The sequence below is a fragment of the Canis lupus genome, chromosome 5 (genome assembly GCF_011100685.1).
Source record: "Canis lupus familiaris isolate Mischka breed German Shepherd chromosome 5, alternate assembly UU_Cfam_GSD_1.0, whole genome shotgun sequence".
NCBI lineage: Eukaryota > Metazoa > Chordata > Mammalia > Carnivora > Canidae > Canis > Canis lupus.
Genome location: NC_049226.1, coordinates 41899884 through 41919652, shown reverse-complemented (window position 1 = coordinate 41919652; position 19769 = coordinate 41899884). Strand labels below are relative to the sequence as shown.

Here is a 19769-nt window from a genome sequence, read left to right as displayed (position 1 = left end):
AAGGATGGGGAGGCTAGACTGGACCAGAAGGAGCCCCGTGAGGGTGCGTTTGGGGGTGCCCCTAACGTCTCCCTCCAGCTGAACCCACTGAGGCCAAACTCCCAGTCTGTCCCCTCTGCCTCCTCCCCAGGTTCAAAGGTCACCATCTCTGCTAAAGGGGCCTCTTAGGGGCCCCTCTCCTGCTGCTGCCCACCCCTGCCTGCTGCCTGCCTATCTCCCCACTCTTTATCCTGTCCTAGTGCTCTTGAAAAGTAATCATAATCATAATAATTAATAACAACAGAGCCTGTGGCAGGCCTGAGGCAGCTCTTAAAGAGGCAGAGCCCCATTTTCTCCTGGCAGAGCTGTCGGACCCTGTTGGCTCCCAGAGCCAGAGCTGGGCGGAGAGCCTGGCTTTGATGCCATGCCTTTGTTCCTACAACCCTCCCTAACCCCCCTCCCGCCGCCTGGGGTTGGAGGGTGATGTTGGGGTGAGCATTTTTGCCTGCGTTCTCCATCAGGCACTGGGCTCTTCGTATTTTAATTGAACTGTCTTTTCTTAGAGATAGATGCTTTCACCGCATCCAGCTGCTCGTGTGTATTGGGAAACCCGCCTTTAATACAGCTCCGCTAAATTGAAAGACGCAGCAGCTGGACTGATTAAGGGGGGCGGGGAGAGGACACTGGTCATAGCACTCTCTCTTTTTAAGTGATGTTTTTGGTAATGCATTTTGGAGAATGTGAAGAAAAATAAAAAATAAAAGAAAAAGCTGTAGAAATGTTAATGATATCCACAGGACACTCAGCAGGAAATGGGAGCGACCTGGGACTCATAAAAGCCGAAATGTAATTTGTGCAGATATACGAGGCTGCGCCTCCAGAGCGGGCCTGGGTTTGCGCATTCTGGGCTCATAAACACGGGCCGGGAGGCGGAGCGCGACGCTGCGTCCTCTGGAGCAGGCCCTCCCTGCCAGGGGCTGCTGCTGACCCTGCCCGCCAGCCAGTGACACCCTAATAAAAGTGACTTCCACTGCCAGCCAGGTTGTACGCCTGCTCATTTCCTCTGCCCCAGGGTGGAAGGGGGCCGCCCACCCTCCCGAGCGGCCCGGGGCAGTCTGGCCTGCACCCTCCTCTGCAGAGGTCGGAGGTTGGGAGGCACGGGGCTGCCTACCTGGCTGGGAGCCACCAGGCCAGAGCCCAGCGCCGCCTCCAGCTCCTCTGGGCTGGCGTGTCGCAGCAGGCGCCTCCTGTAATGTTTGATCCAAGCCGCCAGGGATGGGACTGAAGTGGGTCAGAAGGGCGGGCACATTTCTCCTTGTTGGGGATGCCTGTGATAAAACCCGGGAGAGGCGGGCGGGAAGGCCGCCAGGCTGTGCTTGTCGTGGGGCCTGCTGGCTTTGACGAGCTTGGTGGGCAGGGGCTGGCCTTGTGGGTCCCCGGTCCCCTCTTGCAGCAACCCCGGTGTTTCTGTGCCTGAGTCCGGGTCAGCTGACTGCCGAGGTCAGGGAAGGTGGGCCCGGGCTGTGCTAACAGGGCTCCTGGGGGCTTCTGGCAGCCCTGGACTTGCCCCGCTCAGCTAGATGGAACCCCTCCCCTGTCCCTCCCTGGTCAGCCCCAATGCTGAGAAAGGAAAGAAGAGTGAGCTGGACCTCTTGGGGGAGCCCCCCACCCCCACCCCCACCCCACTTCTCTCCTCTTTCTCATATCTGTGTATGTCTCTCTTCTGTTTCTCTTCATTCCTTTCTTGTCCCTCCTATAGCCCCAGAATGTTGTGGGAGGCAGGCCACCCCTTCCCCTTTTGGTGTTGGGAACAGCTGGGAACTGGAAAGTCCCAGGTACCCACCTGGGGGCCTGGGCCTTGCTTTCTGCCCCTTGGCTCACCCACCAGCAGCATGATTGTGGGTAAATCCTGATCTCCCTGGGCCTCTCTGGCTGACTGCCAAACTCTTCGATGTGATTTCTCATGAGCCTGAAACGTTCCTTGTCCCCCCCCCCCACCTCCTTTGAGGGCCTTCTAGGGTGACTTGGCCAGTCAGTCAGTTAGGGGAACCTCTTAGCCTGGACACTGTAGGCCAGCCTGTTTTGTGAATCCAGTTGCTCTGCCCCAAAGGGCCCTCCCCTTCGCCGGGGTCATTTCCTGATCCAAGATCCTGCTTTGGGGCTGGTTAGACCTCGCCAGGGGCCCCGAGCCCCTAAAATCATAAACAGATGGGCTCTTGGCCTGGTGTGCCCTGGTCCTGACCCCGTGGAGATGGAGACGGGAGGGGCTGCCCAGGAGGGCTAGGGCTGCTTCCCACCCAACTGTGGAGCTCTCCTCTGTGGCCAAGGGACTGCGGCTTGGTCCCCCATTAGCATGCACTCCCTCACTCTGGGCCACGTAATCTGTTTACGCACCTATGATATCAAAACAGGAGGCAGGTGCCGCTGTCCTGCGTTACTGGGAGTCAGAGAAGGGGACGTTTTATGCCTACAATGGCTCCACAGCCCCTAATCGACGTCTGCTAGAAGGAACAGACAGATTCCAGATGGCATGGCAGTGATAGAGGAGGTGTGTGTGTGTGTGTGTGTGTGTGTGTGTGTGCGCGCGCGCGCACAAGGGCACGCGCCTGTGCGCAGGCTTGCTTGTATGCCTGTGTGTGCTTGTGCGTGTGCCTGTGTGTGTGTGTGTGTGTGTGTGTGTGTGTACGTACGCGCACTCTCCACAGGCTTTGGTGAGTGGCTTCTCGGGGCAGGGACGAACCTTCCTCGGTCCTGGCTTGGCGGGGTCACGCTTGAACACCGCCGCACTGGGACTCCATTGCAGGACCCAGCTGGCCCCAGGGGACAGGGGAGCAGGAATCGCTCAGCTAAATGCTTCTGCTGGCAGGGAAGCGCTGGGAGTGGTGGGTGGGGTGCAGGGGAGGAGCTGGCCTGGAGCAGGGTGGGGTGGCAGCTCCCGGGGGGCGACCGGGCACGGGGCAGTGGGTTTGGGCGCCTCCCGCGGCCACCCTTGGCCGGGCTCAGCTGGCAGCGGGGCGATGTCGGAGCGGGAATTACAGCGCACACCTCCCTGACACAGAAGTTGTCAATATGTGCACAGCTGGTGGGGAGGCTCAGCAAAGGGGAGACCGTTTAGAGCTGCGGGGAGAGGGGTGGGAGGCAAGCTCTCCGAGCGGAAGGGAAATGGCCCGTCTGAATCGCTCCCCCTCTCCCTCCTCCTCCCCGCCCCCGCCCCCTCCCCCTCCCCTCCCCCTCCCTCTCTCCCTTTCTCTTTTCACAGATAACCAGCCCGAGTCATGCAGTCTTTTCGAGAAAGGTGTGGTTTCCATGGCAAACAACAGAACTACCAGCAGACCTCACAGGAGACATCTCGCCTGGAGAATTACAGACAGCCGAGCCAGGCCGGGCTGAGCTGCGATCGGCAGCGGCTGCTGGCCAAGGACTATTATAACCCGCAGCCGTACCCCGGCTTCGAGGGCGGCGCCGGCACACCCGCCGGCCCCGCGCGGGGCAGCAAGGGCCTGCCGTCCCAGCAGTCCCTGCAGGGCAGGCCGGCCTTCTCTGGCTACAGCGTGCAGGACAGCAGCCCGTACCCTGGCCGCTACTCGGGCGAGGAGAGCCTGCAGGCCTGGGGGGCCCCCCAGCCGCCGCCCCCCCAGCCACAGCCCCTGCCAGGGGGCGTGGGCAAATATGATGACAACTTGATGAAAAAGGCCGCAGTGCCCCCTGGCAGGCAGTACCCAGAGCAGGGCACCCAGCTGCCCTTTCGGACTCACTCCCTGCATGTCCAGCAGCAGCTGCCGCAGCCCCAGCAGCCCCTGGCGTACCCCAAACTCCAGAGGCAAAAACTGCAGAACGACATGGCCTCGCCTCTGCCCTTCCCCCAGGGTGGCCACTTCCCCCAGCACTCACAGTCTTTCCCTGCTTCCTCCACCTACTCATCCAGTGGCCAGGGGGGCCAGGGCAGCGGGCAGGGCGCCCACTCCTACAAGAGCTGCACCGCACCGTCCACTCAGCCCCACGACAGGCCACTGGCCCCCAACGCCAGCCTGGCCCCTGGGCAGCGGGTCCAGAACCTTCACGCCTACCAGTCTGGCCGCCTGAGCTACGATCAGCAGAAGCAACAGCAGCAGCAGCAGCAGCAGCAGGCCCTCCAGAGCCGGCACCATGCCCAGGAAACCCTCCATTACCAAAACCTCGCCAAGTACCAACACTACGGGCAGCAGGGCCCGGGTTACTGTCAGCCGGACGCGGCCGTCAGGACTCCAGAGCAGTACTACCAGACCTTCAGCCCCAGCTCCAGCCACTCACCCGCACGCTCTGTGGGCCGCTCGCCCTCCTACAGCTCCACCCCGTCACCGCTGATGCCCAACCTGGAGAACTTTCCCTACAACCAGCAGCCGCTCAGCACTGGGGCCTTCCCCGCGGGCATCACGGACCACAGCCACTTCATGCCCCTGCTCAACCCGTCCCCGACCGACGCTGCTAGCTCGGTGGACACCCAGGCTGGCAACTGCAAGCCGCTGCAGAAGGACAAGCTCCCCGAGAACCTGCTCTCGGACCTCAGCCTGCAGAGCCTCACAGCTCTGACATCCCAGGTGGAGAACATATCCAACACCGTCCAGCAGCTGCTGCTCTCCAAGGCCGCGGCGCCACAGAAAAAGAGCGTCAAGAACCTGGTGTCCAGGACCCCGGAACAGCACAAAAGCCAGCACTGCAGCCCTGAGGGCAGCGGCTACTCGGCCGAGCCAGCCGGCACGCCACTGTCCGAACCGCTGAGCAGCACGCCGCAGTCCACCCATGCCGAGCCGCCCGAGACCGACTACCTGAGCGGCTCTGAGGACCCGCTGGAGCGCAGCTTCCTCTACTGCAACCAGGCCCGTAGCAGCCCCGCCAGGGTCAACAGTAACTCCAAGGCCAAGCCCGAGTCAGTGTCCACCTGCTCCGTGACCTCACCTGACGACATGTCCACCAAATCCGATGACTCCTTCCAGAGCCTGCACAGCACCCTGCCGCTCGACAGCTTTTCCAAGTTTGTGGCAGGTGAGCGGGACTGCCCGCGGCTGCTGCTCAGCGCCCTGGCCCAGGAGGACCTGGCCTCTGAGATCCTCGGGCTGCAGGAGGCCATTGGCGAGAAGGCTGATAAGGCCTGGGCCGAGGCGCCCAGCCTGGCCAAGGACGCCAGCAAGCCTCCCTTCTCGCTGGAGAACCACAGCGCCTGCCTGGACTCAGTGGCCAAGAATGCGTGGCCGCGGCCAGGGGAGCCAGAGGCCCTGCCTGAGTCCTTGCAGCTAGACAAGGGTGGCAGCGCCAAGGACTTCAGCCCAGGGCTGTTTGAAGACCCTTCTGTGGGCTTCGCCGCCCCTGACCCCAAGAAGACAACTGGGGCCCTCTCTTTCGGCACCAAGTCCACCCTCGGGGCAGCCACGGCAGACCCCGCCGCAGCCGCTTTTGACTGCTTCCCGGACACGACCACCGCCAGCTCGGCGGACAGCGCCAACCCCTTTGCCTGGCCCGAGGAGAACCTGGGGGACGCGTGTCCCCGGTGGGGCCTGCACCCCAGTGAGCTCACCAAGGGCCTAGAGCAGGGTGGGAAGGCCACGGATGGCGTGGGCAAGGAGAGTGCCCATGAGGCTTCGGCCTGCCCAGGCTTCCAGGAGGAGGAGCCCCCGGGGGAGAAGGCCACTGTACCTCGGGACTCGGAGCAGGAGGAGGCGGGCGGGGTGAAGGAGGAGGTGGGTGGGCTGCTGCAGTGCCCTGAGGTGGCCAAGGCTGACCGGTGGCTGGACGACAGCCGCCACTGCTGCTCTGCCACCGATTTTGGGGACCTGCCCCTACTGCCTCCCACCGGTCAGAAAGAGGACCTGGAGGCGGAGGAGGAGTACTCCTCCCTGTGTGAGCTCCTGGGCAGCCCTGAGCAGAGGCCTGGCCTGCAGGACCCGCTGTCGCCCAAGGCCCCACTGATGTGCACCAAGGAGGAAGCAGAGGAGGTGCTGGACAGCAAGACCGGCTGGGGCCCCCCGTGCCACCTCTCTGGGGACTCTGTCATCTTGCTGGGCCCGACTGTGGGTGCCGAGTCAAAGGTCCAGAGCTGGTTTGAGTCCTCCCTGTCCCACATGAAGCCGGGCGAAGAAGGCCCTGACAGTGTGCTAGCTCCGGGGGACTCAGCCACCCTGGCCCCGGATGCCTCCCTGGCCCAGAAGCCGAACAAGCCCGCTGTGCCCGAGGCACCCATTGCTAAGAAAGAGCCTGTGCCACGCGGCAAAAGCTTACGGAGCCGGCGGGTACATCGGGGTCTGCCCGAGGCCGAGGACTCCCCATGCAGGGCTCCAGTGCTGCCCAAAGACCTCTTGCTCCCTGAATCCTGCACAGGGCCCCCGCAGGGGCAGATGGAGGGAGCAGGAGCCCCAGGACGGGGGGCCTCAGAAGGGCTCCCCAGGATGTGCACGCGCTCCTTCACCGCCCTGAGCGAGCCCCGCACACCCGGGCCCCCAGGCCTGACCACCACACCCGCCCCCCCGGACAAACTGGGAGGCAAGCAGCGAGCCGCCTTCAAGTCTGGCAAGCGGGTGGGCAAGCCGTCACCCAAGGCGGCGTCCAGCCCCAGTAACCCGGCCGCCCTGCCGGTGGCCTCGGATAGCAGCCCCATGGGCTCCAAGACCAAGGAGACAGACTCTCCCGGCACCCCGGGCAAGGACCAGCGCTCTATGATCCTGCGGTCCCGCACCAAAACCCAGGAGGTGTTCCACTCCAAGAGGCGGCGGCCCTCAGAGAGCCGGCTCCCCAACTGCCGAGCCACCAAGAAGCTCCTGGCCAACAACCACCTGCCGGCCACGTTCAAGGTCTCGGGCAGCCCCCAGAAGGAGGGCAGGGCCGGCCAGCGGGCAAGGGTCCCCAAGCCAGGCACGGGCAGCAAGCTCTCCGATCGGCCCCTCCATGCGCTCAAAAGGAAGTCGTCCTTCCTGGCGCCTGTCCCCACCAAGAAGCGGAACCTGGTCTTACGGAGCGGCAGTGGGGGGGACGTGAAGGAGGAGGGGGCCGAGGACCCCTCCAGCCTCTTCAAGAGGATGTCTTCTCCCAAGAAGACTAAGCCCCCCAAGGGTAACAGTGAGCCCGCCGTGAAGCCCCCACCCCCAGAGGCCCCCGACGCCTGCCTGAAGCTGGCCTCAAGGGCGGCCTTCCAGGGGGCGATGAAGACCAAGGTGCTTCCGCCCCGGAAGGGCCGCGGCCTGAAGCTGGAGGCCATCGTGCAGAAGATCACCTCGCCCAGCCTGAAGAAGTTTGCGTGCAAAGCGCCGGGGGCCCCTCCCGGTAACCCTGTGAGCCCAGCTCTCCCTGAGAAGGACCGTGGGCTCAAGAGTGCCGGGGGCAGCCCAGTTGGGGCAGGAGAAGGTCTCTTAAATGTGGGCGCTGGGCAGAAGCTCCCAGCAGCCCCTGGGGCCGACCCGTTATGCAGAAATCCAACCAACAGATCCTTAAAAGGCAAACTCCTAAACAGTAAGAAACTGTCCTCGACTGACTGTTTCAAAACTGAGGCCTTCACGTCCCCGGAGGCCCTGTTGCCCGGGGGGACTGCCCTGGCGCCTAAGAAGAGAAGCCGGAAAGGCAGGGCTGGAGCCCTTGGACTCCCCAAAGGTCCCCTGGAGAAGCGGCCCCATCTAGGCCCGGCTCTGCTCCTGACCCCCCGAGACAGGGCCAATGGCGCTCAGGGGGGTGGGGAGGACAGCTCTGGTGGAGGAGGCAAGAAGCCAAAGACGGAGGAGCTGGGCCTGGCCTCCCAGTCCCCTGAGGGCCGGCCCTGTCAGCCCCAGACAAGGGCACAGAAGCAGCCAGGCCATGCCAACTACAGCAGCTATTCCAAGCGAAAGCGACTCACCCGGGGCCGGGCTAAGAACACCACCTCCTCACCCTGTAAGGGCCGTGCCAAGCGGCGGCGGCAGCAGCAGGTGCTGCCCCTGGATCCCGCAGAGCCTGAAATCCGCCTCAAGTACATTTCCTCCTGCAAGCGGCTTCGAGCGGACAGCCGCACCCCAGCCTTCTCACCCTTTGTGCGGGTGGAGAAGCGAGACGCATTCACCACCATATGCACTGTTGTCAATTCCCCAGGGGAGGAGCCCAAGCCCCACAGGAAGCCTTCCTCCTCCGCCTCCTCTTCCTCATCCTCATGCTCGTTCTCCTTGGATGCAACCGGGGCCTCCTTGGCCACGCTCCCTGGAGGCTCCGTCCTGCAGCCACGGCCCTCCCTGCCCCTCTCTTCCACCATGCATCTGGGGCCCGTGGTCTCCAAGGCCTTGAGTACCTCTTGCCTTGTTTGCTGCCTCTGCCAAAACCCGGCCAACTTCAAGGACCTCGGGGACCTCTGTGGGCCCTACTACCCCGAACACTGCCTCCCCAAAAAGAAGCCAAAACTCAAGGAGAAGGTGCGGCCAGAGGGCACCTGCGAGGAGGCCTCGCCGCCCCTCGAGAGAACACTCAAAGACCTCGAGTGTGTGGCCGCCACCGGCGCCACTGCCGCTGGCAAACCCCCGAGGCCCGAGGGCCCGGCCGACCCCGCCAAGCAGGGCTCGCTGCGCACCAGCGCCCGGGGCCTGTCGCGGCGGCTGCAGAGCTGCTACTGCTGTGACGCTCGGGGGGACGGTGGCGAGGAGGCAGCCCCGGCCGACAAGAGCCGCAAGCACGAATGCAGCAAGGAGCCACCGGCTGAGCCCGGCGGGGACACCCAGGAGCACTGGGTGCACGAGGCCTGCGCCGTGTGGACGGGCGGGGTCTACCTGGTAGCTGGGAAGCTCTTTGGGCTGCAGGAGGCCATGAAGGTGGCCGTGGACATGGTAAGAGTCCAGCCCAGCTGGGGTGGGGAGCTCGGGGTCCACGTGACGGGCAGGCGGGCAGGCAGGTGGACCATTGGGAAGCCCCCTCATCTTTCCAGAGCCATGGTCTGGGCCAGACACACCTACGATCACACATTCCTGTCTGGGGAGTTTTGGGGTGGAGTTGAGGCTGAGGCAGGACACCTGAGGCCTGCCCACCCCTGGGCCCAACTTCCCTCTTCAGCCCCTTGGCCTGCCTGGCCTGGCACCCAGCACACACACACACCCTGCATCTTCCTGCTCCAGTGCCCCCCACCCACCGCCCACCTGACTCTGCCCTGTGCCACCAGCTGACATGCCAAGGCCCCAAAGAACAGGCGGCCTCCCAAAATCGAACGTCAGGAGGGCCTTAAATGGTAGGACACCCCATTTCTTTTTTTTTTTTAAGATTTTATTTATTCATTCATGAGGGACACAGAGAGAGAGAGAGAGAGAGAGAGAGAGAGAGAGAGAGAGAGGCAGAGACACAGGCAGAAGGAGAAGCAGGCTCCATACTGGGAGCCTGACCTGGGACTCGATCCTGGGTCTCCAGGAACTCACCCTGGGCTGAAGGCGGCGCTAAACCGCTGAGCCACCCAGGCTGCCCGGGCACCCCATTTCCAGTGCTCACCTGTCTGCTTGGCCACTGAGGTGGAGCTTGGGCTTAGAGAGAGAGCCTCACAGCACGTGGTCAGATTGCGGCCCCTTGGGCAGGGTGGTCTGGGGACCTCTCACCAACAGTCACAGAATGCTCAGGAAGGCCCTCCAGTCATGGAGGTCCATGAGCAAGACCTCAGGCAGCCTCTGGCTCAGATCCCCGCACTGCCCATCACCCACCGTGCGCCTCTGGGCGCGGGCTCACCACTCTGAACCTGCACATCCTCATCTCTGGTGGGCACGGTGCCTCCCGGTGCATAGGGGCTGTCGGGGCTCAGTGAGGTCCTGCCCTTGGGAAGCTGGCCTGCCTGAGCGCTCAGCAACAGTCCCCTGCTAGAACCCGTAACAGTGGCCAAGCTGCGGCACGCTAGCCATTCCAGGTGCCGGGGCACCACCTTGCTCCTTACACTCCCTTAGGGGTGCAGATGGCCGGAGGGCACAGGCAGCTGGGACCGGATGGGGGCTCAGCATCCTCTCCCTGGGCCTGTGCTCTTGCCCCACACACACACACACACTGACGGCCACTCCTGTGATGTGACGGCCACTCCTGTGATGTGACGTTCCCTGGCTCTGCAGCGCCTCTTCTGCCATCTCATCTCTGGGGGCCCCTGCCCCCACCCACTCCGCCCATCCCACTTCATGCATCCCCCTCCCCTTGGGACCAGCTCCTGTACCTGAGGGCCTCGGCCTCCCCTGGTTTCCTGCACCGACCTTCCACTGACTTCTCCCTGCCCAGATGTCCTGCCCAGCGGCCCCTAGCCTGACAGAAGAAACCCCAGTTCCAACGGACACTTGCTACTTTCATGCTTCTCCTCCCCCCACCCCTGTTTCTCTCTCTCTCTGTCTCTCTGTCTCTCTCCCTCTCTGTCACTGACTCTTGGCTCCTTCCCAGCCATCCTGAAATAGGCTCAAGTCTCCTCCATCATTAAAAAGTGATACCCTCAGATCACCAGTTCCCTCCTCCGACAGGTGCCCCACCAGGCCCCACATCCAGGACCTTCCCTGCCTCCAGGGCTCTGGGCCAGGCTGAGTTGCTTTTCTATGCTTCTCTGAGCCGGGGCTCCATCCAGTCTTTTCCAAGTCACCTGTACCCATCGTGATGGGCTAATAAGCTGCTCACCTGCCCCAGCCTGTTCTGGGTGCTCTGGTCTCACCTCAGCGACCTGCACTCACATTCTGCTGGACTGATGAGAGAGCCAAGGGTCAGAGTGGCACCGTGCTTTCCAGGTGTCACACAGCCGTTGCTTGCTGGAGCTGGAACTCCGCCCAGGTGGCCCACCTCTGCCTGCTGCGTCCTATGTCAGAAGTGGCCTAGTGGCCTCCCGCCCCTGGGGGCATCCCCCGGGAAGGTCGGTGGTGGGGGGGTAGAGGGAAGACACACCCCAGCAGGCCTCCCAGCTCACCCCCTGCATCTTCCTACCTCGCCCGAGGCAGCTCAAATGGAATCTAACAGGCTGCCCTCCAGAGATGGTCCTGGGCTAGGGCTGGGGCCAGGGTGTAAGCCTCAGAGGGGCACATTAAAGCAGCGTCTCCCCACCCAGAGGAGCAGACCATGGCCCCAGAACACCCTGGAGAGGTGGGCTGGCTCTGGGATTCCTGAGGGTCACGACTCTGTGCCCTCCCCTCCTGCAGCCTCGGCCTCCTCATGGCTGCTCCCTGCCTTGACAGCTCAGTGGCTGCATGCTCCCTTGGAGACACACAGACCTGGGTTCAAATCTCAGCTCTGCTGAGGGTGTGTTCTGTGACTCCAGCAAGTCACTGCACTCTGGGGGCCTTGGATGGCCACACCCCATCAGAAAGGCCGCAGGGCCACTCCCCAGTGCACAGGAGGGGCCCAGTCCTGGCATGCTTGTTAGTACCTTGGCCTCACTTTTGCTCTCTGCGGGGACAGCCCTCTTTCTTCTCTATCCACTCCTGAGAACCCCCACAAACCTCCTGCCCCTCACCCAGAACTACTGTGCACCCCATCTCCTCTCCGGGTGAGGCCTGCCCATGGATGCCAGCGATGCAGGCATATACCTCTCACTGGGTGTTATTAGGAAGTGGGTAGCAACACCCCTCCACCAGCCTGGGATCTACGGCAGGTCCACAAGCCCTGAGGGGGAGCAGGGGCTCAGAGCCCGGGTGCTGGGGTCGGAAGGGTGCAAGACCTCTGCCTCTGTACCTCGATTTCTTTGTGTCTGGAATGCCGCTCATGGGTTGTGGGAGGGCCTCAGTGCAAGTGAGGTGGCATAAAGCTGCTCCTCTGGCTGTTCCCCAACAAACCACCTGAGGGCTTGGCCCTGGTCTGGGCCCCCACTCCTGCTTTATTGCCCCTTTGTGGGCCAGAAATTGAGGGAATAATTGCCCCAGGAGGTCTCAGCCTTGACCAGAAGGAAGCAGCCCATCTAAAGGCATTGTATGAAAATCTGATGTTCCAGAATATACCAACCCCCCCAACTCCCTGCACCTCCCCACTCCCCCAGCGATGGAGCCCACCCCCTCCTGGAGCAGTACGAGGTGGTGGTTGCCAGCTCAAAGCCCAGCTCAGCCACTTACGTGAGCTGTGTGCCCTCAGGCAGGTTGCTCAGCCTCTCTGAGCTCTCATTGGTAACCTGGGTGGAATTATGATAGTATCAACATCATCTGGTTATGAGGAGGCTGCTTCCAGGCACGCGGGGCACATCCTGAACTACCTGTCCCAGTGGCTTAGCTCCAGGGCCTGGGCCTGCCACTGCCCTGCTCCCCGCTGTATCTACTCCCCAGCCCGTACAGCGAGGCTGCAGTTCTGGAGTCTGTGTGATTTGGGGCCCTGCCTGTCCCTCTCCAGGCCACAGATTTTGTCTCACTCTTCAGGGGCCCACCTTGGCCTTGCCCAGCTGTCCCGGCTGCGTCCCTCTCAGACAGCTGGGCTGGGCCTGGGGCACGTCAGCTCGGCCTCTCGGGAGACTGTGTCCTCTCCTCCATGGACCTGGGGAGGGGGTGGCCTCTCGGCAGGTGGGACAGCTCCATTCTGGGCTCAGTGCTCATGTGGTGCCAGAAAGGGTAGAAGATGATGATGATTGCGTCCACGCTCGCCTGGAGTGGAAGCCTCAGTTTCACTGTCTAGAGTGCGGTTCCTGACTCCTACCACCTCGAGGGCTGCGGGGCGGAGCCGGTGGGAGGGACACGCCGGTGCCCTGCACACAGAACCCCCCTCAGCGCCCGCTGTAGCCACAGCCAGCTTCGCCTCATCTGCTGGGCACGTGGCGTCTGCCTCTTGCTCTTCGCGATGTCCTGCCGGGGGAGGCGGGTCCCCCTGCACAGGTGGGATGGAGAGTTTGACTGACCGGCTGAGGTCACGCAACGCAGAATGGCAGAGCTGGGTTTTGAACCCATGAGGTTAGACGTTTATTGGCGAGGTTTGACATTCCCCGCACCAACAGGGTCCCCTCATCCAAGGTGCTAGCCTGGGGCTGCCACAGAATCAGCCCCCGGGGCACTTGTGCCTGGTATGGATCCCCAGGGACCCTCTCAGGGAAAGGAGGTGGGGGTCCATGAGGGGCCTGACAGTCTCCTCAGCCACAGACTCACCCCATCTTCCCTCTCTCCTCCCCAGACCTGTTCCAGCTGCCAAGAAGCCGGGGCCACCATCGGGTGCTGCCACAAAGGATGCACCCACACCTACCATTACCCGTGTGCCAGCGATGCGGGTAAGAGCCGGCCCCCGGGGCCAGGAAGGCCCTAGAGGGGACCCTGGGCACTGCCCCCTGAACTCTCCATCTGACCCCCTCGGCTTCCCTCCTCTCCTGCCCCAATTCTTTGGGACCTCTCTCGACTGCGACCTATACTGCAGGAGATTCATCAGTCTCAAGCCACCCGCTCTAGGAACACCCAAAGGCACCCAGTGCAGGCTGGAGGGTAGCCCAAGAGCCAGGAGCTTAGGAGTGCTTAGGAGTGCCAGGGGCTGGGGAGGCTCTCAGGCCTCAGAGAGGAAGGGGTACTGGGGCTGGGCCTTTGAAGACTGAATAGTTCACTGGGTAAAAATAGACTTCAACAAAAACCAAATGAGGTAGGAGGAGAGGAGGTTCAGTCCGGTTGGCTACAGGCAATATTAGTTGCAGGGGTTGACCCGGCCATGGGGTCTGGAGGCCGGACCAGGCCTCCCCACACCCTCTCCCCCTCGTCCTCTCCTCCCACTCACTCTCACCTGTAGCACAGCCTTCACCGAGCACCTGCTATCACCAGGCGCACGGAATAGCAGATTGCACGGGCCAGAGAGATCCGGGAGCCCCAAGCCTCATCGGCCACACAGGAAAACCCAAGCTCACACACAGTCCTTACTTCATTCAAAAAACAGACTACATCTGCAGAATCGTGGTCCTGACGAGGGCCTGTCTTGGGTGGCGTGCGAGGCCGCTCTGGCCGGGATTCAAGGCCCAGGCCATTCTTACCGTGGGTTTGGGTGGGTTCATGATGCCTGTGCACTCGGCTCCCCAGCTCGTTCATCTCTTCTTGCTGGGGCTCTTGGGAGCAGGGAGCAGTACAGCCAACACCGCCCAGGCTGTGCAGCCCCAGTCTTGTTGGGGCCAGCCCCCCCCCAACTCTGGCCGCCTCCCCCTGCCCCCCTGCCCCCGCCTCATGGATGGCAGAGCAGAGACCGCTTCCAGCAGGCCCTCCCACAGCCTGGGGACCCCTCCTCCGCACCTGAGTGCCTGCTGGCTGTGCCCCGGGCCAAAGGAACCCCTCCCTGTGCCACCCCACCTGCCCGCTTGGTCCGGGGCCAGCAGTGGCCCCAACTAAGCCATCCACAGGAGCACATCAGGACCAAGCGGTGACAGTTCTTTGGCCGGGGTGAGCTGCTAGCTCCGAGCGGTGAGGGGCTGGCTAGAGCAGGATGTGGGGCTCCTCATTGGCTGCCCTGCCGCTCTGAGCAGCATGGACCAGATGGACCAGATCTTAACTGGACTCGGCCACCTCCCCAGACACGTGCCCTTACCCCAGTGACAGCTCCCGCAAGTCGCATCCCTCCCTCTGCCATGATTAATGTAGCCCCCAGTCCGTGCCAGGCCCCTGCACGATCCCTGTTGCCTCTTTACAGACAGGCCGCATTACCCGTGGCCGCACTGAGCAGCACGGACAGACCAGGCCGTGCCCTCTCTCTCAGCCCAATACTGTCCAGCCCCTTGGGGTCTCACGTGTGATTGGGAAGGACAGGAAACTCATGATCCTTGCCCACAGTTCTGGAGACCAGACAGGGTGGAGTGTGCATGTGCCATGGGAGAGAGACATCCTGTCTGAGCTGGGAGGGAATCTAGGAGGGCTTCTTGGAGGAGGAGGTGACATTGGTGCCAGGCCCGGCCAGGTCAGAGGAGGTACACAGCAGCTGGTTAGTGGTGGAACGTACATACCAGGCTGTTTGAAATGACATCTTCGAAGGATCCCCCCATATAATAGGGATGTCCATAGAGCCCCAGGGGTTGGTTCAGGAAGGGGGCCTGGAAGCTGGCCACGTGAGACACTGACTCGATCGATCACAGCTGATGGCATACAGCAGCCACCCCGGTGGGGAAGAGGCTCACTGCTGTGGAGACTTCAGGGGCACTGAATGCTCTGGCCTGAGGCTGGGGGAGACAGAGGGAGGTGTGGGGCCAGACGCCTGACCTCTGCATGCTGGGGGGCGGCTATGAGGCAGGACCGGGCTGTGCTGAGGCTATATGAGCTCCTGGGCTCCGGCCCCGCTGGCCAGCCTAAGGGCCCGTCCCTGGTGACACGGCGGTCCCTGGCACACTGGGCTGTGCGCTCTGCCCCTCCAGCTCCCTGTGGGCACTCATGCCCCGTGGGCTAGGCTGCACACCACACAACTCAGCGCCCTGCCCAGATGCCCTGGAGACTCCACTCTGCCCCAGAGGAGCTCCCGAGCCGCTTTGCAGAGGCCAGGGATTCAGGGCGGGGGCACCAGCCAGACAAGCTGGGAGAAAGTGAGCCAGGCAGCCGGAAGGCGAGGTGACCGGGTGCTCCAGGGTGGCAGGGAAGGCTGGCCAGGGCGCCCATGGCCGAGCAGGAGGGGCGGGAGAGCAGAGGATCTGAGGGCCTGGGCAAGCCATCCAGCGTCTGGCAGGCGGGAGCCCCAGGCCTTCATCAGACCCGTGCACCTACCCAAGCCCCAGATCTGCCAAGCAGAGGTCTGTGGGGCTCTCCAGGTGTCAGGCTCTTAGACCTCAGGGCACCGGGGCTGCCCCCCTCTACCCTCCCCTGCCCACCCCCCCACCCCCCGCAAACCCAGTCCATTCAACCCCATTGAGGAGCACCTCTCTGGGGCTCAGTGACTCAGAACCGTGGGCAGAAGCCCACATGCCACGCGGCCTGTCTCAGCCTTTCCACACTCGGGGCCTGGGGCCACTTGGGCAGCAGGGCCCCAGGCTCCCCAGGTGCAGACACCAGGACAGGCACCAGGAATGGATGACCTGGCCCTTCCCTCCGGCTCCCCTCAGCATGTCCAGGGTGGGTGTTGGGGGTTGCCCAGCAGGCCGGCTTTGGAAGCGGTGACCTCCTGCCCTCCCCTTGCGGATACCCCAGCCCTTGAGGTAGGGCCTGCAGTGGGGTGGGGGGCAGGGACACCACGTGTGCAGCAGGCCGGGTTTTATAGCTCAGTGCTCTGCGGCGGCTGTGAGTTCACAACCGCTTTGGGTTTGCCCGAGCACAGGGAAGAGGAAAAACTCATGATCTACCTCCAGCCGCTCGCCCTAAAGTGCAGAAACTCACAGGCAGTTTCCAGTCTGAGGCTCCCCAGCTTCTGGCAGGGGTTGGTTGGAAAAAAGGGGAGACAGCCGCAGGCCTGGAGCCTTCCCAGCCCTGCCCTCGGCCCGTGAATCTGCCCTTGCCTCCCCGCCCTGCTCACCAGCCACCAGGCTGTCCTGATGCCCGGCACAGAGCCACAGCCTGAGCAGGAGGAATGTGCTGGAAGGGGAGGACCTGCTTGGCCAGCTCAGGCCTCTGGCTATTTATGGGTTTGGGGTTTGTTCAGAACAATGGCCAGCCAGCAGGGCATGGGAAGGAGGGGGGTGAGCCCAGAAGGCAACTGGCAGACGGGGCCTCCTGGGGCAGAAGCCAGGGCCTCCCGAGATGGCAGCAAGCAGTGGAGTGGGGACTTGCTGGGATAACAGCACACCCCTGGGCCAAAGTGGGCGGCAGGAACTGGCCATGCTCAGCCATCCTCTGTTCCCCTGGGCTGACCAGGGCCAGCTGGGATTCACTCAGACCCAAGTCCCCAGTCTTCCCCCTGCCCCAGACTCAGGTCTGCCTCCCCTTCTCGCCCCCTCCCTGCCAGGGACAAACCCACGACCTGAGTGCACACCCTGAGTCACACACGTACAGGTGGCTTATATACGTTGCCCTCCTCAGTCCCCATGCTAGAGACACAGGTGGCATCGGGCTCATTTTACAGATGTGGAGACCAAGCTCAAAGAAGTAGCTGACACTTGAATCCAGACCGGTGACTGCTCCGCCCCGTCCATCAACCCACTGGGTATCAAGGCCTTCTAGGCGCTGGGCATGCATCCGGGGCAAAAGGCAGAGCTGGCACAAAGGCACGAAGCTTGCCTTCCTGTGGGCCAGAGACCTCTAGGAGGAAGTGACAAGTGCAGCCAAGCGAGGATGGTGGGGCAGGGGCGGGAGAGAGATGGGTGTGGGGGGGTCTTCTGTAGCCAGGGAGTCAGGGCTGTCCTCCCAAGTGACCTTCCAGTGAGAGGAGAGCAAGCACCCACCGGCCGGTGGGGCAGGAGGCAGGTGGAGGCCAGTTTAGCCGTGATGGGAGTTTAGACCTTGGAGAAGTTCAAGCCAGTCTGCTTTACTTTTTGCAAAGAAGCTCTATAGCCCAGGGTATCATGGGCACTGGGTCCCCTCCCCGCCTGGCCCCCTGACCAGACACCAGCAGCAGCCCTAACCACCCAAACTTCTTTTCGGTGGCAGGTTGCATATTCATGGAAGAGAACTTTTCTTTGAAGTGTCCCAAACATAAGGTAGGTGACCTCAAGCCTTCCCTGGAGGGGGTCCTGGCTGGAGGGGAGCCCCTCCCCTCTCCCCACCCTGCCCTGCGGACCCGCAGCAGGACCCAGCCCCTACCTGTCCACCCCAAAACCTTATTATTCGCGGTTTATCTGCAGCCTTTGGGGCAGGTTGGCACACGCTGATCATAAAGACCGCCTTATAACGAAACAGGTCCTGAAGGAGGGAGCCACCCCGGGTGAGGGACAGGAGGGGCAGGCAGGGGCACGGGACGATGGGCACGGAGGCGACGGAGGCAGGGTGGGGTAGAGAAACATTGGGCTTGACCAGAGGCCTGGGGCCTCCCAGGGAGACTCGCGCCCGGGGCCAGAGCCACGCCGGGGGCGGGGCTGGGAGGAATTAGCCCCGAGCACGTGTCCGCCGCCCGGGATAACCCGCGCTCGGGCGTCTCTCCTCCCGCAGAGGCTGCCGTTGTAATCGACCCCAACGGCCGGAGAAGCCGCCGAAGCCCGCCTGCCCGCCCGCCCGCCGCCGCCGAGGAGAGGAGCCGCCTGCGCAGCCCCCGGGCCTTTGAGCTGCTCCCAGCGCGGGTCCAGAGCCGATCCTTGATCCGGATTCCGGATCTTGGATCTGGCCGCCTAGGGCTGAAACTTGCGGTCCCGGGTTGGTTAGAAAACACGTTCCGGAGCCGCCTGCTCCCGGAACAGGACGACACAGGGCGTTCCCGCCCACACCCCGGGCCAGGCTTGGAGAGGGGGAGCCCGCGGAGCGGCCAGACTCCTTGGGGCACCCAGGCTCCGGCGGGGATTGGAGACGCCTTTAGCCTGGGGACACGCTTCTCCCCTGGCGGTTCCAAGACGACGTGGCACACATTCCACGTGGGTGCTGCCGCCGCCGCAGCCGGAGTGGCCTGCAGCTGAGCGCCTGGGGGTGGGGGTGGGGGTCCGAAGGGCCCCGGAAGTGGCGGAGGGCGGCTCCAGGCTCCGAGGCGAGGGGTGGGGGTGGGGAAGGAGCCCCAGCCTTTCTGGAGAGGACTAGGCCGGCCGCGTAGGGTAGGAGGCCGGGGGCTTGGGAAGGAGCCTTTCCAATCGCGTGCCAGCGCCCTTTCCCACCCGCCCAGCCTCGGCCACCACTTCGCGCGGTTTGGGCAGAGCCGGGGAAGTCCCGGACCCATGCTCAGGGGGTGCGGGCTCCCCGGGGGTGGGCGGGGCTGGGGCACCCCCTTGGCTTGTGTCGTCCCCTTTCCAGTCCTCCGCGCCACCCCTGGAGCGCCCCCGGGAACACGAAGGAAAGGAGTGGCGAGCAGAGCGCGCCTCCGGTGGACGCGTGGCCATCCCTCTGCAGGACCACCCGCCTCCGGGGACCGCAGCGCCCACTCGGCACGGGAGCAGAGACAGCGCTAGATTCGTGTACAAACCTGTGTACCCCTCTATATATATGTTACATAGAATGTATATATGTTGGGAACATGCTCGCTTCTCCCGTGTGTCGCCGCCGCCACGCGTCGTGCGTCCCTCAGCACGGGGCCCTTGCCGGGAAGGGGGCCGCGGCGATGCCCGCCTTCCCCATGCAGCCACCGCGGGCCCAAGCCAGCCCCCGCCAGTCCGTCCGCCTGTCCGTCCGTGTCCTCAGCTCTGTCCACGCTTCGATAGGCCTGACGCAGCCCCCAGACCGGGGCTGCCCTAGCAACTTCCTGTACATATGACTGTAAAATGGTAAACGTGTGTATTATATCTGGCCTCGTTATATAGTGTATATATATGTATACATATACATATATATAATATATATGAAGACTGTAAATGTTAAGACGACTAGTGTTCTTATTAGTATATTGCTTCACACTGAAGATTGTGTGTATCGAGCTGTTTCTAAAAGATGTTTATTTTCCTTAAGAGTAAAAAACAGTCATTGCATTCAGAAAAAAAAAAAGTCAATAAAGATACAACGATTGTTTTGGAAGTTTGCAGCCCGTGGATTCTAACCAGATTCCGCTGGGAGAAGGGGCCAGGCCTTAGGTGGGGGGGGTGGGGGCTGGGGGGCTGGAGAGGAAGGTTCATCAGGGCACACGTGGGCAGTCATGGATTCTGGTTGTCACTGCAGGTACAGAAGACAAGCCCCTGCTGTGTGGACACCGATCCACCACACTCCCTGTGGCCTCAGGGTCTCAGGTTGTGATGGGGGCGGGGAAGACTTCCCCAAGAACCCAGGACGGGTGGGATGGAGGAGGTGAGGCAAATGACCCAGACACGGGGATACCAGACTATAGCTCCTATCACAATAGATCCCTAAGGCCACCATGTCATCCCCGCCTGCCAGCCTGGGCACTGATGGGAGTACAAG

General features: G+C 62.9%; 1 protein-coding gene across 4 annotated transcripts in view; it reads left to right on the top strand.

Moving 5' to 3' along the window:
• Positions 1-19388, top strand: part of RAI1 (retinoic acid induced 1) — a 121085-nt gene extending 101697 nt beyond the window's left edge. For 3 of the 4 annotated variants that reach the window (XM_038537114.1, XM_038537115.1, XM_038537113.1), the window contains exons 3-6: positions 3239-8786; positions 13039-13132; positions 17391-17440; positions 17889-19388. In XM_038537114.1, the coding sequence (XP_038393042.1) occupies positions 3255-8786; positions 13039-13132; positions 17391-17440; positions 17889-17903 (5691 nt within the window). In that variant the 5' untranslated portion in view covers positions 3239-3254 and the 3' untranslated portion in view covers positions 17904-19388. The other variant, XM_038537116.1, reaches the window with a different exon arrangement.
• Positions 19389-19769: the final 381 nt, after the last annotated feature.